General features: G+C 50.0%; 1 protein-coding gene and 1 long non-coding RNA gene across 2 annotated transcripts; one reads left to right on the plus strand and one right to left on the minus strand.

Moving 5' to 3' along the window:
• Positions 1-6,006: 6,006 nt before the first annotated feature.
• On the minus strand, positions 6,007-10,348 carry LOC138844747 (uncharacterized). Its single transcript, XR_011381062.2, has 3 exons — positions 9,761-10,348; positions 8,776-8,958; positions 6,007-6,391 (listed from the first exon to the last, which is right to left on the minus strand). It is a non-coding gene; the product is annotated as an uncharacterized LOC138844747 (long non-coding RNA).
• Positions 10,349-10,420: 72 nt separating this feature from the next.
• On the plus strand, positions 10,421-15,747 carry RAMAC (RNA guanine-7 methyltransferase activating subunit). The gene is made up of 4 exons (XM_002722992.6): positions 10,421-10,558; positions 11,043-11,091; positions 14,212-14,390; positions 14,966-15,747. The coding sequence occupies exons 3-4, from the start codon at positions 14,221-14,223 to the stop codon at positions 15,150-15,152; spliced, it is 357 nt and encodes a 118-aa protein (XP_002723038.2). The 5' UTR covers positions 10,421-10,558; positions 11,043-11,091; positions 14,212-14,220; the 3' UTR covers positions 15,153-15,747.
• The last annotated feature ends 300 nt before the right edge of the window (positions 15,748-16,047 follow it).

Here is a 16,047-nt window from a genome sequence, read left to right on the forward strand (position 1 = left end):
CCTGGCTCCTGGCTTCAGATCAGCGCAGTGCACCGGCCGCACCAGCCATTGAAGGGTGAACCAAAAGAAAAGGAAGACCTTTCTCTCTGTCTCTCTCTCTCACTGTCCACTCTGCCTGTCAAAAAAAAAAAAAAAAAAAAAAACAAAAAACAAAAAAAAACACCAACTATGAATCAGGTTGCCAGACTGTTAATAACTGGAGATCTGAAAGATGCAGCCTCACCGTCGGGGGCTTACAATTGAGGTGATGTAAGCAGACTACAGTTCACGGTGATAAACGTGTAACTATGTGGAAGACGTACAGGAGGAAATCAGCTCCCGAGGGAGGGGCCGGCGAGTGAGGCGTGCGCTATCGAAGACGTCCTGATGGTGACGTAATGGGCTAAGGTGGACCAGAATGGGAAGGGCATGGCAGGCAAAAGGAACAGCATGTGTGGGACCCAGCAGGCTTGGAGGAAGTGCCTTTAGCTCATTGAGGCAGCGTAGATGAGACTGGACCGAGAAGACCCAGCTAGGTCTTGTTGGGTGCTTTGTACCAGGCAGGGGAGCTCGGGATGCACTCCAGACACAGTGAGGGATCACTGAGCAGGGGGTGGATCCAGACGTGATCAATTTTGTGTCTTAGAAAGAACCTGCTCTGAGCTGCCTGTGGACACACAAGCATCGGCTGCGTGAGCATCGGTTCCTGCCTGTGTGTTGCACAATTGCACTCTCTACCAGCAGGCTGGAGACAGGGAGCGACAGGAGGCTGCCCCTGTGGTCTCCGTGAGAAGTGACCAGGGCCAGAGCTAAGAGGGTGACACCAGGGAAAGATGAGGGGTGCTGCCCCCCCACCCTGGGAGATGGTCAGGAGCTGCCGTCCACAGAGCTTGGTGAGGGGCTGGGTTGTGCGGGCTGAGAGAAAGGGGGATTCCAGAATGACAGCCGGCTCTCCGAGGCACTGGGGGGGAGTCGTCCTGGAACCCGGAAATCGGGGCAGCTAAGCCAGTTCGGGAAGAAGGAGGAGCCCACGTTCAGACACATGCTGCAGGGGCCTGTTGGGCACCCAGCCAGTCGTTCCTAGTAAGCAGGGGCACCGATGAGTCTACAGCCCGGGCGTGATGGATGGGTGCGGAGAGCCCTGGCTGAGTCATCAGCACAGACAAGCAGGCTGCATCATGGAAGAGGCAGCGTGCGTCGGCCAGAGTCCAGACAGGGCTGCAGGGACACAAGCACTCGTGGGGCGAGCGGAGGAACTGCGGATCAGCTGAGGAGACAGAGACGTGTAGTGTGTACGTGTGTGTGTGTGTGTGTGTACTTCGGTCTTCCACTTCTGAAATGATGATATTTTTAAAAGATTTATTAATATATCTGAAAGGCAGAGTTACAGAAAGAGAGGGAGAGACATAGAGAGAGGTCTTCCATCTGCTAGTTCACTCCCCAAATGGCCGCAATGGCCGGAGCTGAGCCAATCCAAAGCCGGGAGCCAGGAGCTTCCTCCGGGTCTCCCACATGGGTGCAGGGGTCCAAGGCCTTGAGCCATCTTCTACTGCTTTCCCAGGCCACAGCAGGGAGCTGGATTGGAATGGAGCAGCCGGGGACAGGAAGTAGTGCTCATATGGGATGCCGGTGCCACAGGTAGAGGCTTACCTTACTATGCCACATTGTTGGCTTCTATTATGATGTTTTGACATCTTAAAAAAACCTTTCTGGGGCAGAAGTTTAGCCTAGTGGTTCAGATAGCTCTGTCCCATATTAGAGTGTCTGGGTTCGAGTCCTGCCTTCAGCTCCTGACTACAACTTCTAATGGGTACTCTGGGGGGGGAGGGGGCGGCGGGCAGCAATGATAGCTCACTTAATTTGGTTCCTGCCATCCATGTGGAAGACCTGGATTGAATTCTTCGGCCCCAGCCTGGTCCCAGTCCAGCCCTAGCTGTTGTAGCAATTTGGGGAGTGAACCAATGGATGAAAACTTCTCTCTCTCTCTCTCAAATAAACAAATACATTAAAAAAAAAAAAAAAAACCAAAGCCATTCTGATTAGGAAGAAATTGCCTTTCCTACCCTGGCTAGCTAATTCTTAGACATAACAAAGGGTCCAGCCAGGCGCACGCCTTCAACATGCACACTGCACAACCAGAGCTCCGTGGGTCTCCATGTGGGCCAGACTCCACAGGAGACCATCCCAGGACCCGCTCCCAGGCGCTGTGTCCTCCAAATGACTCAAACTAGCCAGGCCCAGGCTGCGCACCCCCCGCCGCCTTGCCTTTCCCGCAGACACCGTGGCATCGCCTCCAGCCTGATTCTCTCCCCTTGCTCCTGTCTCCTGCCATCTGACCACCGCGGTGTCTCCCCCATGGGGTCCTGCACGGCGTGCTGTGCCTCCTCTCTCGAGACCCCACGAGTATAATAAGCTCTACGGTTCTGAGCCTCTCGTGTGCCGCACCTGACTGACCCCCACAACAAAGAATAACAGATCACAAAAACAAACAATGACAACGACAACAACAACAAAATAGTGGCTCCCGGTGGAGGAGAACCACGAGAAACTCGGAGACAAAGTGAGAAGAAAGGTTCAGGGAGAAAAGGGACAACAGCGTCGAATGCTGCCCAGATAGGATATGAACCGAAGATGCTGGACAGAGTGTTGCCTGTGACCCTAGGTCAGCTTCTCCCCAGGGAACTTAGCCCGAGAGATTTCAGAGGGGTGCCTGAGGACAGGACCCCGCAGCGGTGGATGGAAGAGGAAGGCGAGTGTCAGAGGCTCCCCTGGCCGGGGAAAGGAGATCCGAGCGCTTCAGGGCAGGGTGTCAGCTTTGTGTTGAGGCTGAAGCAACTGGAGCAAGTGTGGCAGCAGCCAGTCAAGAGGGAGAGCTGAAAACAGAGAGAGGGAAGGAGCAGGTGTAGGAGCAGCCTGAGGAAGAGCAGGGGGTGCCCCGAACAAAGGCACCGGAAGCAGCAAGAGTGTAGGTGTGGGATGGGGGAGTCGAGGGAATAAATGTGGAGGCCTCCACCTTATCAGCAAAATAAGAAGCAAGGGATGGAAGGGGAGGCCCAGAGAAGGTGCCCATAACCCACAGGAGGTGGGATTTGAACCCAGTTTCTAGACTCCTTGTCAGGTGCTCCTTCTGTTCCTACGCCTTACTCTCCACATTGAGGACACGTGTGTGTCCTGAACAGCTGTGTTAAGAAGGGGCTTTTGTGCTTTTACGAAGACCGCTGGGTAAGAGTGTCTGCACACATGGGCATAACAGGCTCATCCGTCACCAAGGACAGCACGCTTAGCGAGGTCCTGGGATGGGGACCCAGAAGACTTGCCCTCAGGAAGACAGCAGGGGTCCCTCGCCTGGCAAGGATCCTGACTCACTCATCCCACTTTGGAGACCTCAGAAATACTTCTAACACTCGAACAGTGATTATCACTCCCCTGCAAGATTCTGCAAAGTGAGCTGGAGGAGAGAGTCGGCGGCGTGGCAGGAGGAGAGAGTCGGTGGCGTGGCAGAAGGACTGGTTGAGGGTGAGCTCCCGACAAGACTCTTTGGCTTGCTACACATTTCCAAGGCCCCTTCGAAGTGTGTCACTGTTATCTTGTGAGGAGGTGGATGGGACCAATACACCGAAGTGGACGACAAGAAGTATCCAGTGTGGTAAACGCAGAAATCAGACGCACACACGTAGAAGGGTGCTGGAGGTTAGAGCCATCACTTGGCCTCGGATGAGCCCTGGCAAATGGATTAGGAATAGGCAGATACTGCGCAAGTCAAGGCCAAATAGCTTTCATTTACAGAACATAGTTTGTGCTACCATTTATACTGGTGCAGCATGAGGGAAGAGGAAAGTCAGAGTTAACAACAGGAAAATATCTTATTCCAACCCAGTAAGTCCAAGTCATAGCTTTAAAAAAAAAAAAAGCTATTTATTTATTAGAGAGAGAGAGAGAGAGATCTTCTATCCCTGGCTTATTCCCCAAATAGCTGCAATGGCTGGGGCTGGACTGGGCTGAAGCCAGGAGCCAGGAGCTTCTTCCAGGACCCCCACATGGGTGCAGGAACCCAAGCACTTGGGTCATCTTCTCTTGCTTGCCCAGGTGCATTAGCAGGGAGCTGGATTGGAAGCGGAGCAGCCGAGGCTCAAACCGGTGCCCATATGGGACGCCATCGCCACAGGCAGTGACTTCACCCATTATGCCACAGTGCCAGCCCCAATTCATACCTTTTTAATCTCCAAGATTTTTCTACCTTTCCTTCTGTGCCTTTTGTCAATGATGTAAAGTGGCTCCTGCAGTAAACAGTCATAGCAGGTGTCCTAGGAGAAGTCCCTTACACAGGACGGCGATGAGGTTGACTGGGTTAGGGCTTTGGAATCTGTGACCAAACAGCTCCAGGTAGCCAAATGCATGGGACTATAGATGCAACTCCAAACCAATGCACCCTGAAATGTTTTCTTGGAGAGTAAACAGTTATGTAACTTCTAATAGTAACTTTAATTATTCTTGACATTCACAGGGCAACCCTCCTTCACTTGAGTCCACACTGCTTTGTATATGTAATAATTCTCCCAGCAACCTTATAAAGCAGAGAGATGACAAGGATCATTATTCTTATTTTGCCGAAGATCAGATTAGGGCAGGGAAAGATGACAAGATTTGCTCGTATCAGAAAAAAACAAGTGGAAAGCTGTCATCAAAAATATTTTGTTTGGCCAATTAACTTATTGAGTTTCATCCACGTTTAGTTCTGTGAAGGATGGACAGCGTGTCTGTGGAGGAGGGGAACAGTGGTTTGAGCAACACAATATAAAGACAGAGCACTTGGAGTCTACAGTTCCCACTCTGTTCCACACAGAAGCGACATTTTGACATTGGAAACAGGGAACTACAAATTCAGTGACCTCTGCCTTATCCCAGAAGTTAAATATTCATGTACTCATTTAGGCAGGGACTGGATGTTAAAAAATAGGAGAGAGGAGCCGGCGCTATGGCATAGCAGGTAAAGCAGCCACCTGCAGTGCCGGCATCCCCTGTGGGCGCTGGTTCAAATCCCGGCTGCTCCACTTCCGATCCAGCTCTCTGCTGTGGCCTGGGAAAGCAGTAGAAGATGGCCCAAGTCTCTGGGCCCCTGCAACTGTGTGGGAGACCTGGAAGAAACTCCTCAGCACAGCTCCGACTATCGTGGCCAATTAGGGAGTGAACCAGGAGATGGAAGACTCTCTTTCTCTCTCTCTCTGCCTCTCCTTCTTTCTGTGTAACTCAGACTTTCAAATAAATAAATAAATCTTAAAAAAAAAATAGGGGAGAGCATTTGGCACATTGGCTGGAGCCCCTGACTGGGATGCTGGTATCCCATTATCAGAGTGCCTGGTTCAAGTCCCGATACTCCACGTCTGATCCAGCTTCCTGTTAACACACACACTGGCAGGCAGCAGATGATGGCTTAAGCACTTGAGTCTCTGCCACCCATGTAGGAGCCAGATGGAGTTCTGGACGCCTGGCTTCCGTCTGGCCTAGTCTTGGCTGTTATGAGCATTTGGGAAGTGAACCAGCAGATGGGAGATTCTCTCTCTCTCTCTGCCTTGCAAAAACAAAATGAAAATAAGTTAAAATAAACTTTCTAAATATTCAGTTTTTTCTTTCTTCTTTAAAAAAGATGTATTTATTTATTTGAAAGTCAGAGTTACAGAGAGAAAGAGAGGCAGAGGCAGAAAGAGAGAGAGAGAGAGAGAGTTCTTCCATCTGCTGGTTCACTCCCCAATTGGCCGCAATGGCTGGAGCTGTGCCAATCCGAAGCCAGGAGCCAGGAGCTTCTTCTGGGTCTCCCATGTGGATGCGGGGGCCCAAGGGCTTGGGCCATCTTGTACTGCTTTCCCAGGCCATAGCAGAGAGCTGGATCAGAAGTGGAGCAGCCGGGACACAAATGGGGGCCAAAGGGGATGCTGGCACTGCAGGCGGCGGCTTTACCTGCTATGCCGCAATGCCAGCCCCAAAATATTTGTCACTCCCTTGCCCGCAAAGGAACGACGTTGCTGCGGCTTATCGGTCTTGGTAGACTTTTATTTAAACAGGATAGAAAAAGAAACCCTTGAGCAAGGGGAGCTCCGAAAGAAAGGGGAAGCTCCCGTTACTATTCCACGAACGGCTTATATAGTGCATCATTGCAGAAGCATGTAAGCAAGCTCCATGCTACAGTCCATGTGGCGGTGCTCCAATCAGGTGCCTGATCACGCACAGTCCATGCGCTCCTTGTCCAACCATAAAGGTGATCACGTGTCTTCATCCAATCAAGCTCCTGGTCACGTAGCAGGCGGCTCGGACGCCAGCAGAAAGCTTATCGTTGCTCCACCTGGTGTTTTCTCAACTCTTGGTCAGTGGGAAAAGAAGTATGGGAAGTCCCAAGGCCGTAGTTGTAGACTCAACCCTGGGGTTATGGAAAGGTCCCGATATCGCAGCTCAACAGAACCCGTAAACATCCACACAGCAGTAACTATTGCAAACGGTCAGCAAGCTAAGCCTTAGCATGTGGGCCCATGGCCGGCTCATGGGTCCCCACAATATTCATTCCTGATAGGAGGGGACAGTGTGAGAGACTTCCTGAGATAAAACCTATATGCTGACACTCTCTGCTGATGCTGTATAGAAGAGCCCGTTTTTCTCTGCCCCAGCCCTAACGATTCCTCACAACCACAGGTATTCACTTTTTAAATTATCTTCTGCTAGAATGTAAGCCCCATGAAGGCAAGACTTTTATCTTTATTCTCCGATGTTTTCAATACCTGGAATGGTGCCTGGAATATAAAAGGCACTCTAAAATATTTGTTAAACCAATAAAAGAATGCCTAATGGTTCTTAGTTCCAGTTCCCGCCTTTGATCACGTGCATGACGCTGGAGAAGATATTTCCTTTCCAGGGATATCATTTGAACAACAAAATGTTCAGCCAGAAAATCCCCTCCAATGATTCGACATGTATGTACACAGTGAACCGTGTGTGTAACGAATCAGTCACTGGCTAACCATCACGTGTCCTGGCTGCCGGCACTTCCTGGTTCCCTTTTTCCTGTGCAGAGAACTTACTACCTCGTGTGCCCTGCCTCTCCGAGAAGGGGACCAGAGGCTCACCCAGCCAGCTAGGGTTGAGCCCTACGACTTGGGTTCTGCCTGGGAGATGCACTTCCGGTAGTTTTAAAAGGTAACAGAAGGCAACTGTGCAATCTTCTTGCTTGCAGGGAGGCCGCAGGCACACAGTCTGTGCTCTCCAGGGCCTCCCTAGTCCCTGGGTGCACAAGGCTGGGCTGTGTCCCAGAGCAGCTGGGGCTCTGCTGGTGTCGTCTCCAGGTGTGACTTGGGCTTGGGGCTGATATTCCTGTCTACATGGCCCCTAAGCCACTCATCTCAAGGTTCCACCCAGGTCCCCCATGTGGGTGCAGGAGCCCAAGCACTTGAGCCATCATCCACTGCTTTTCCAGGTGCATTAGCAGGGAACTGGATGGGAAGTGGAGCAGCTGGGACTCAAATTGGTACTCCAATATGGAATACCAGTGTCCTGGATGGTGTCTTACCCTGCTACGCAACAATGATAGCCCTTCTATTTTTTTCTTTTGTAGAGCTGTGAAACTGAAATTAGGTTAATTTGTAATGTTGCTGGAAGATGAAACCTTGAGCTGATACCTTAATTCCTATTGTGGAGGAAGATAATAAGAGATAGCAAAATGAAGTACAAAAAGGAAACCTTTCTCCTACTATCCACAGGCCTAAGGAAATTACAGCCCAGCAGGATATAATAACTGACACTCTAACAATGAACTTTGGTTCCAGAGATTAAATTATGGCCTACATACTCAGTGTGGTTTTTCCACAGAAATATTGTATTTAAATACCTTTCTATCAAAAATGGTTCCACTGAAAACGTGCTGATGCTCAAAGCCTAAGTGTCAGTCATTTAGAAAATTGCAGACTAACTGATGTCAGAAAATGAGATGGAATAATCGACAAGATCTCAGTTTGAGAAGACTTTATGGGTAGGTCTAGTCTTGTCTAAAATTTTGAAAACTGGTTGGAATACCTAAGGCCCCTCACAGACTCTCAGAAGGCTAGGAGCTCCTAAGTGCCACACACACATTTAAGGGAAAGAAACACATTCTCTACAGGGAAAGTCCTTATTACTTACAAACAACACCTAATGGTCACAAAGAAACACACAAGCTGCCCTACAATAATCCCCCCTTTCCAAATATCCTCCCTCGCTCCTGTACCAGGTGGGGAGAGTTTTTCTTCGTTTTTCAGTTGTTACATTGCTCCTCTTCAAGTTTTAATTTCCTATCCTTGCCTCCTAAATATGGATATTTCCTGAGGCGTAGGCCCTGGCTTCTGCTCTCCTCTATAAATACTCTCCCTTGGAAAGATCATAGACACAGATGAAGCTGTTGTTTCCCCATGATGACTCACACATTTACATATTTGGGCACAGCCCCCTCTTCCTGAGCTTTAGGCTTGCATTTGTAACAACCCCATACAAGATTTCTCTTGGATGTTTCACTACCATCTCAAATTTTACAATTCGTGTGAGCTCTGAGCTCATTTTTGTCCTAAATTCAGCTTAGAATAACCTATAACTATAACCCCTGATTATCCATTTTCAGTCCGAAGTTCCCAGGCTGAAGGATTTGGAATATCTCCTGATTCTTACCAATTTTTTCTCCTATCAACCACTTAGTTACTAAGGATAGTACCACTCAATTACTGTGTTTGGTTTGATCTCTCTCTTTCTCTCTCTCTCTTTTTTTTTTTTTTTTTTTTGACTTACCTATTTGAGAGGCAGCGTTACAGAGAGAGGGAGAGACACAGGGTCTTCCATCTGCTGGTTCACCTCCCAAATGGCCACAATGGTTGGAGATGGGCCGATCCAAAGCCAGGAGCCAGGAATTTCTTCTGAGTCTCCCACGTGGGTGCAGGGACCCAAGCACTTGAGCCATCTTCTACTGCTTTCCTAGGCCATAGCAGAGAGCTGGATTGGAAGAGGGATGCTGGCACCACAGGCAGAGACATAACCTACTACACCACAGTGTCAGCCCCAACTTTTGTCTTAATACCTCTCACTTTTACTAACCAACACCAAGACTATCATATCCCCCATCCTAAACACTTTTGCTAAATAAATGTTTCTAAAACAGGGCTTGAAACATTCATAGTTCCATCATTTACTTCACAAATATTTACTGTTTACTTCATATAAAGCACAAATACTACAAATCCAACATAGAGATGGATTTGATAAAAAGCTTATGCAATCTGCCCAGATGTGTACATGAGGAATCTTAGTTCAAAATTAGTGGAAATAATTAAACACACAAAGTGCAGAAAGTATGGTGGCCTTTCAGTAGAAAGAAAATTCTTTCTATAAAGAGACGTCACTTTGTAAAGCTTTAAAGAATCGATAGATTTCCAACAGCCGAGGAGCCGGCATCGTGGTGCCGCAGCCCCAGCTGCCACCCACAATGCATCACATAACAGAGCACTGGTTCGAGTCCCAGCTGCTTTGCTTCCTACCTCGGTCCCTGCTAACGCGCCTGGGAAAAGCAGCAGAGGATGGCCCAAGTGCTTGGGCCTGTGCCACCAGGTGTGAGACCAGGATGGCGTTCCAGGCTCCTGCCTTCAGCCTGGCCCAGCCCTGGGTGTGGCGGCCACTGGGGGAGTGAACCAGCAGATGGAAGATCCCTCTCTCTCCCTCCCTCCATCGAGCTGCCTTTCAAATGAAGTAATTCAACCTTAAAATAAAGATGAATTCCAACCTCCGGGGGTGGTAAGGGCATTCCACGCAGAAGGGGACGTGAACCATGCACAGAAACATGGCCAATGGTTCACGCATGAAGTACTCCGCGTGGTTTGGTTCACCACGGATGGAGGAAGAGCGGCAAACAAGGTCAGCGCTTTAAACCCAAGTTCATAAACTTGGCCTTGGCTGGCAGGGGGCAGTGGGGTGCGGCTAGAGGCCGGGGGTCCTGACAACGGTGTTGCATCTGAGGTGTCGGGGCGTGGTCTCGGGAACTCCCGTGAGGCGGGGACGGCGGGCGTGGGGCGCGGATGGAGGCCAGAATTTGCTGCCAGGGGAGCACGACCGGCCGTGGCCACGGTCTTCACCGCCCGTTCTCGCCTCCTGCTCTCCTCGGACTCCTGCACCGCGCGGCCGGAAGTCAACTTTCCTCCCTCTCCCGCCAATTTCCATAATCTCCACCCTTATCGCCACCGCTTCCCAGCCAAGGGGACTTCATCGACGGCGACGTGTCTTCCCGCCCAGCCACTAGGCAGGCTGACGGCGCAGAGACGGCATCACCCGCAGTAGGCAAGGTCCAAGCCCGCGCCGCCATCGGAGCCGAAGGGCGGGGGGAGTGAGCCCTGGATATCGCGAGACTTCCGGGTCGCGCCCGCTCGGCCTGCCGGAAGCGGAAGTCAGGCGGCCGTGGGACGCCAGCGGAAGAGGCTCCGTTACCTTGGAGAGCGAAGTCTGTGTGTGCTGGGGCCGGGGCGCTTCTGTTGCGGAACTCGCCGGCGGGGTCCGGCTAGAGCTGGGTGGACGCAGCCCTTAGCGGGTGAGTGGCCGGGTCCGAGCGGCGGGGAGGCGGGAGGCGGCGCGCCGAGCTGCGGGGCTGGCCAGGTGTCCCCGGGCAGTGCGGCGAGAGGAGCAGCTGGGATGGACGGCGCTTCGGGAGGGAGGAGAGGTGTCCGAGGCGCTGTCAGGGCGAGCTCTCGATCCGCGGCTTCGTCTCTTCCCTGGGCTCCGCGTCCCACGGGTCGTTCCCAGGGTTCAGTAGTCCGGAGCCAGAGTTCCCTGCGGGTTCATCGCGGCAAGCCTGCCTCCCTCCCGCTCGCTCTTTTTTTTTTTTTTTTAACCCTGCTCCATGTAGCTCGTTCCTTTGGGAGGCCGGGAGTCAGGCCTGGTCGCTGCGGTGGTAGGGTTGGGAGTGCTTGGACCGCTTCCCGTCGTCCGAGGCCCGCATGTCCCAGCCCCTTCCCCACCCCTTTGGAGGATCTCCAGTCTCCAACTTTTTTTTTTTTTTCATTTTCCCGCCACAGATTGAAACGATCTAAACATTGAACAGTACAGCTGTCTCGAATACTTGGGGTAAGGAAAGCTTGGATCGGTTAAAATCTGTGCTTTGAATCTTGTTCTCTTAAGTAACGGTATTTGGTGACTTGTGTTGGGGGGGAGTCGTGGGAGAACCCGGAGTAGCACATTTTTCCTTACGACGTTTGCTGCCCGAGAGAATTAGGTACGGGGTATCTTTCCCCTGATTTCTGTGGCCCCCGTAGAAACGCAGGCGCGATTTTAGTCGGCTCCCTTGATTTTAAACTCATTTTCTGTGTTTGAGAATTTGACCTTAGCTTGCCCGTCCTGGATGTGTGGAGAGTCTGGTCTTTGCCAACGCTTACTCCCTGGGAGCAGCAGCCTGAGGGGCAGATGCGTAGATAAGAGTTTCCTGCAGCCAGACAGTCCTTGTGGTCTCATTCTGTTGGGATGAGGGTAGCGGCAGGAATGTGATAATTATTTATCTAGGTGGGGTTTGAAGGAAAGATAAACCGAAGCTGTCTTCCCGTATCACATCCTCTTGGCTGCAAACTTCAATTAGAAGGTGAATTAATGCAGGAAGAAAACTAATTGGAGGATGTCCGATAAGACATTTAACATTTCAGCAAGATGTAAAATAGGCCCCAAACATAAAATAGGCTTGAGGAGTCTTGAGACCATGAGCAGAACGATGGGGCCTCGTTAAGGAGGAAGGCCTGTTTGCTTTGGTTTTCACACCTGTCCTGCATTCTCAGTTTTTCTCCTTTTTATTGATTCTCTTCCTCTCTCATAAAAGCTTCAGCAGATTTGAGAGAAGGGAGAGACAGGTCTTCCATCTGCTGGTTTACTCCCTAAATGGCTGCCACGGCCAGGGCTTGGCCAGGCTGAAGCCAGGAGCTTCTTCCAGGTCTCCCACATGGGTGCAGGGTCCAAGGATTTGGGCCATCTTCCACCACTTTCCCAGGCCACAGCAGAGAGCTGGATTGGAAGTGGAGCAGCCGGGACATACTGGATGCCCTAGAGTTCCTCTTCCTCGTTACCTTTGGATCTGTTGGAGTCCTGCTTCAGTCCTACTACTCTACAGTACTCACTGCCTGGGGCCAGCACTGTGGCGTCGTAGGCTAAGCCTGTGGCTCTGACGCCAGCATCCCATATGGACACTGGTTCAAGTCCTGGCCACTCCATTTCTGATCCAGCTCTCTGCTATGGCCTGGGAAAACAGTAGAAGATGGCTCAGGTGCTTGGGCTCCTGCACACGTGTGGGAGACCTGGAAGAAGCTCCTGGCTCCTGGCTTCAGATCAGCCCAGCTCTGGCTGTTGCAGCCATTTGGGGAGTGAATCAGTGGATGGAAGACCTTTCTCTCTGTTGGTCCCTCTCTCTGTCTGAACTTTACTTCTCAAATAAATCTTTAAAAAAAGTAAAGTACTCACTGCCTAATGACTACATTCATTTAATTATCTATTTTATTTATTTATTTATTTATTTTGACAGGCAGAGTGGACACTGAGAGACAGAGAGAAAGGTCTTCCTTTTGCCGTTGGTTCACCCTCCAATGGCCGCCGCGGCCAGCGCGCTTCAGCCAGCGCACCGCGCTGATCTGATGGCAGGAGCCATGTGCTTCCTCCTGGTCTTCCATGGGGTGCAGGGCCCAAGCACCTGGGCCATCCTCCACTGCACTCCCTGGCCACAACAGAGAGCTGGCCTGGAAGAGGGGCAACCGGAACAGAATCCGGCGCCCCGACCGGGACTAGAACCCGGTGTGCCGGTGCCGCAAGGCAGAGGATTAGCCTAGTGAGCCACGGCGCCGGCTAATTATCTTTTTTTGATACTTTTTTTTAAAGATTTATTTTATTTGTTTGAAAGAGTTCCAGGGGGAGTGAGAGAATAAAGCTGTTACTCCCCAAACTGCAATGGCCGGGGCTGGGCCAGGCTGAAGCCAGGAGCTTGCTCTGGCTCTGCCACAGGTGTGCAGGGCCCCAGGCACTTGGGCTGTCCTCCACTGCTTTCCCAGGTGTATCAGCCGGGAGCTGGATTGGCAGTGGGGCAGCTGTGACTGGAACTGGCACCCGTATTGGATGTCAATGTTTGCAGGTGGTGGCTTAACTCACTGTTCCGCAGCACTGGCCGCGATCTTCTTCTTCCACCTTGTCCATTCCTACAGCGGTCACCGCCACCAACATTGCTGCTGTCTCCCAAGTTCATCTCCACCTGCCCTTACTGGTGGGTAGTTAACTGGGAGCGGACTCTTCGTTTGGATGGACGGACCAAAACTGACTTCAGACAGTGTGTGTCCTTGCCCACCTTTCTTCGTGGCACCAGAATCCGTCCACTCATTTCACCAGAGGCCTGGGTGTTCCCGTTTTCACGTCTGTTCTCACATCCAGTCAGACTAGTTCTTCCTGGAATTCTTTGAAAACTGTTTTAATAATTCCTACCTCAGATTGCATCGACGGCGTATTGCCTAGATTGTTGCAGTAATCTACTCTGTTAGAAAAGCAGTCCTTCGAAATGATAAATTTCCTCTTGAGACTTCTTTATTTAGCCATAACTCCTCATCGCCCACCCGAGAGGCAAAGTTGTTGCTGTCTCTTCACGCTGGATTCTTGACATTCTCTGTCTTTATATTTACATCACATCTGTCTCTTGTGCTTGACTGGGGGCCCTTTGGGGACAGAGTCCATGTTACATTGTGCATATTTTTATTTCATTATAGTTAGCACAATGCCTGGAATGTAGTAGCCAAGAAATGTTGAATTCAATATCTAAAGGCTACGTTAAGTTAGCTCAGAGGTGGGCAGTTACAGTGCCACTGGGGAGCGCCCAGTTCAAGTCCCCGCTCCTCTGCCTCCGTCCAGCTTCCTGCTGATAGCACACTGGGAGGCAGCAGTGATGGCTCAGGTGCTCACTTGGTCCCTGCAGCGACCTGGGAGACCCAGATTGAGTTCTGGCCTCTTGGCTTCGGCCTGGCCCAGGCCTGGCTGTTGTGGGCTTTTGGGGAGTGACCCAGTGGAGGGAAGATCTGTGTCTCTGTGTTTCTGCCTTTCAATAAAATGAGAATGAAAGCCCACAAAGACTTTTAGTGATACTCTGCCTAAAATTGTTCTGTTTGTCTTATCTGGTAAGATGATGTTGATGTTTTTAAAATTTCTAATACAAACATCTTAACAACTGTGCAGAGTTTCAGAATGACTGACACTTCCGAAGCTGTTAAAAATTTTGAAGAGATGTTTGCCAGTAGATTCACAGAAGATGACAAAGAATACCAGGCATATCTGAAACGCCCCCCTGACACCCCTCCCATTGTTGAGGAGTGGAGTAGCAGAGGAGGCGGGGGCCAGAGGAATCGAGGCAATTGGTATGTATTACTTCAGAAGAATAAAGGAGGCGCCTGTGGGGGCGTGGCTTTATCCGCTAGACCGTACAGGTGGACGCCAATGTTTGTAGGATGGCCTAGTGCCCCACACAGGCAGTGCTTGATAAATCACTTGCTTTAACATTTTGCCAGCGCTGTATTCCTTCTTTTGCTGTGGTGTGTGTGTGTGTGTGTGTGTGTGTAAGAAAAGAAGGAATTGTTTTGACTTTACTTTAGCAAGAAGCTTATAAAATTGAAGTTATTCTATCTAATAATTCACACTGCTTTTGTACAGTTGAACAGATTTCAGTTTGGTTCAGAAATGGCCCTCTTGGTTTTGGTTTATGTTGTAGTCTGCCTGTTTCTCTGCAAGGTGTTTCCACTCCTGCACTGGAGGGACGGTTTAAGTCTTAGAACGTAGGGAGTGACTGCTGCTGTAATGCTCTGCAGAGAAAAAGTTTTTAACTTCCATTTGCTGTGTATTAGATTGAGAAATCAAGCGCACTGAATTGGATTTGTCATTTGTTTTTTTTTTTTTTTTACAACGGAAGTTAAAAAACCTTTTTGTTTTGTTGTAGGTTGCAAGATAACAGACAGTTTAGAGATAGGGACGGCCGACGAGGGTGGCCGGGTGACGGTCGGTCGGATCCGTGGCGCGGCCGGTCCTGGGGTAACAGTTACCCGCAGCAGAGGCAAGAGCCCTACTACCCCCACCAGTACCGACACTGCGGCTACAACCAGCAGCCTCCCTACGGTTACTACTGATAGAAATGTCCGCCGCTTTTAATAAAACATCGCCTCATTACCATGCCAAGAGCTTGTGTGTCTTCTCCCGGTTGTGGTTGTACATCCTGTTTCAGAGAACAGATGATTGTTTGGAACTTGAGACTTTTAATAGATCTTACCAGAGAGATGTGATGGTTGCTGAGAATGAAAACTGCCCCTGCAGACATGGCGGCTTGCTCTGACATCTGCCTCAGGGTCTCCTTTGTCTCGTGCCCTGGCACTGCTTCAAGTTTGGTAAATTTGACCGCTGGGAGTTCTTACTTTGTTTTACACAGAAATCAATTTTAAAGTAGAACATGCTTGCCTTTACTTTGAAAACAATGGAGCACCCATATCCTTAGATGTGCTCATCTCTACAGCTTTGCAAAGGCGGCTACAGTTAGTTTATGAGTGCATAGCTGTGCCTGCTTGAATATAATACCAATAATTGAAAGGTAAAGCAAGTGTATATGTCTTGACTTTTTTGATAACTATGGCGCTGTGTGATTACTTATTCTAAGGGTGAGAGTTAGCTTCACAATTGTCTTGGTCTGTTTTTAGAGGAAAATAATAAAGCTACACAGTGTGGAAGGAATTGTGTTTCAGTGTCCTGATCTCATGGTGGATGGGATTAGGGCAGCAGCATTTTCTATGGAATTTAAGGCTTTTTCGTAACTAAAATTTAGCAGGTCAAATTCACATGTTATACAAAAGTTTAACTCTGTATTCAAACTTTTCGTCTGTATTCTGACTTATTTTGGTATTTCATGTGGGTTAACTTCATAATGTTACATTCACTTCCAAATGTGCACCTTGGCTGCATCCTCTTCTGTGAACACCCTGGAGCTATCGCTTCCTTCATGAGGAGCCATTCTATTTCACATGACATTAATGG

Source organism: Oryctolagus cuniculus, chromosome 12 (genome assembly GCF_051225735.1).
Source record: "Oryctolagus cuniculus isolate XC-2025 breed Fujian yellow rabbit chromosome 12, ASM5122573v1, whole genome shotgun sequence".
In the NCBI taxonomy this organism is placed as follows: domain Eukaryota; kingdom Metazoa; phylum Chordata; class Mammalia; order Lagomorpha; family Leporidae; genus Oryctolagus; species Oryctolagus cuniculus.

What these genes read in the sequence shown, in the direction of transcription:
- RAMAC (XM_002722992.6), top strand. Translation starts at nt 14,221, where the DNA reads ATGACTGACACTTCCGAAGCTGTTAAAAATTTTGAAGAGATGTTTGCC. An exon ending in CAGAGGAATCGAGGCAATTG is followed by an intron (nt 14,391 to 14,965) that starts GTATGTATTACT and finishes GTTTTGTTGTAG; the next exon opens with GTTGCAAGATAACAGACAGT.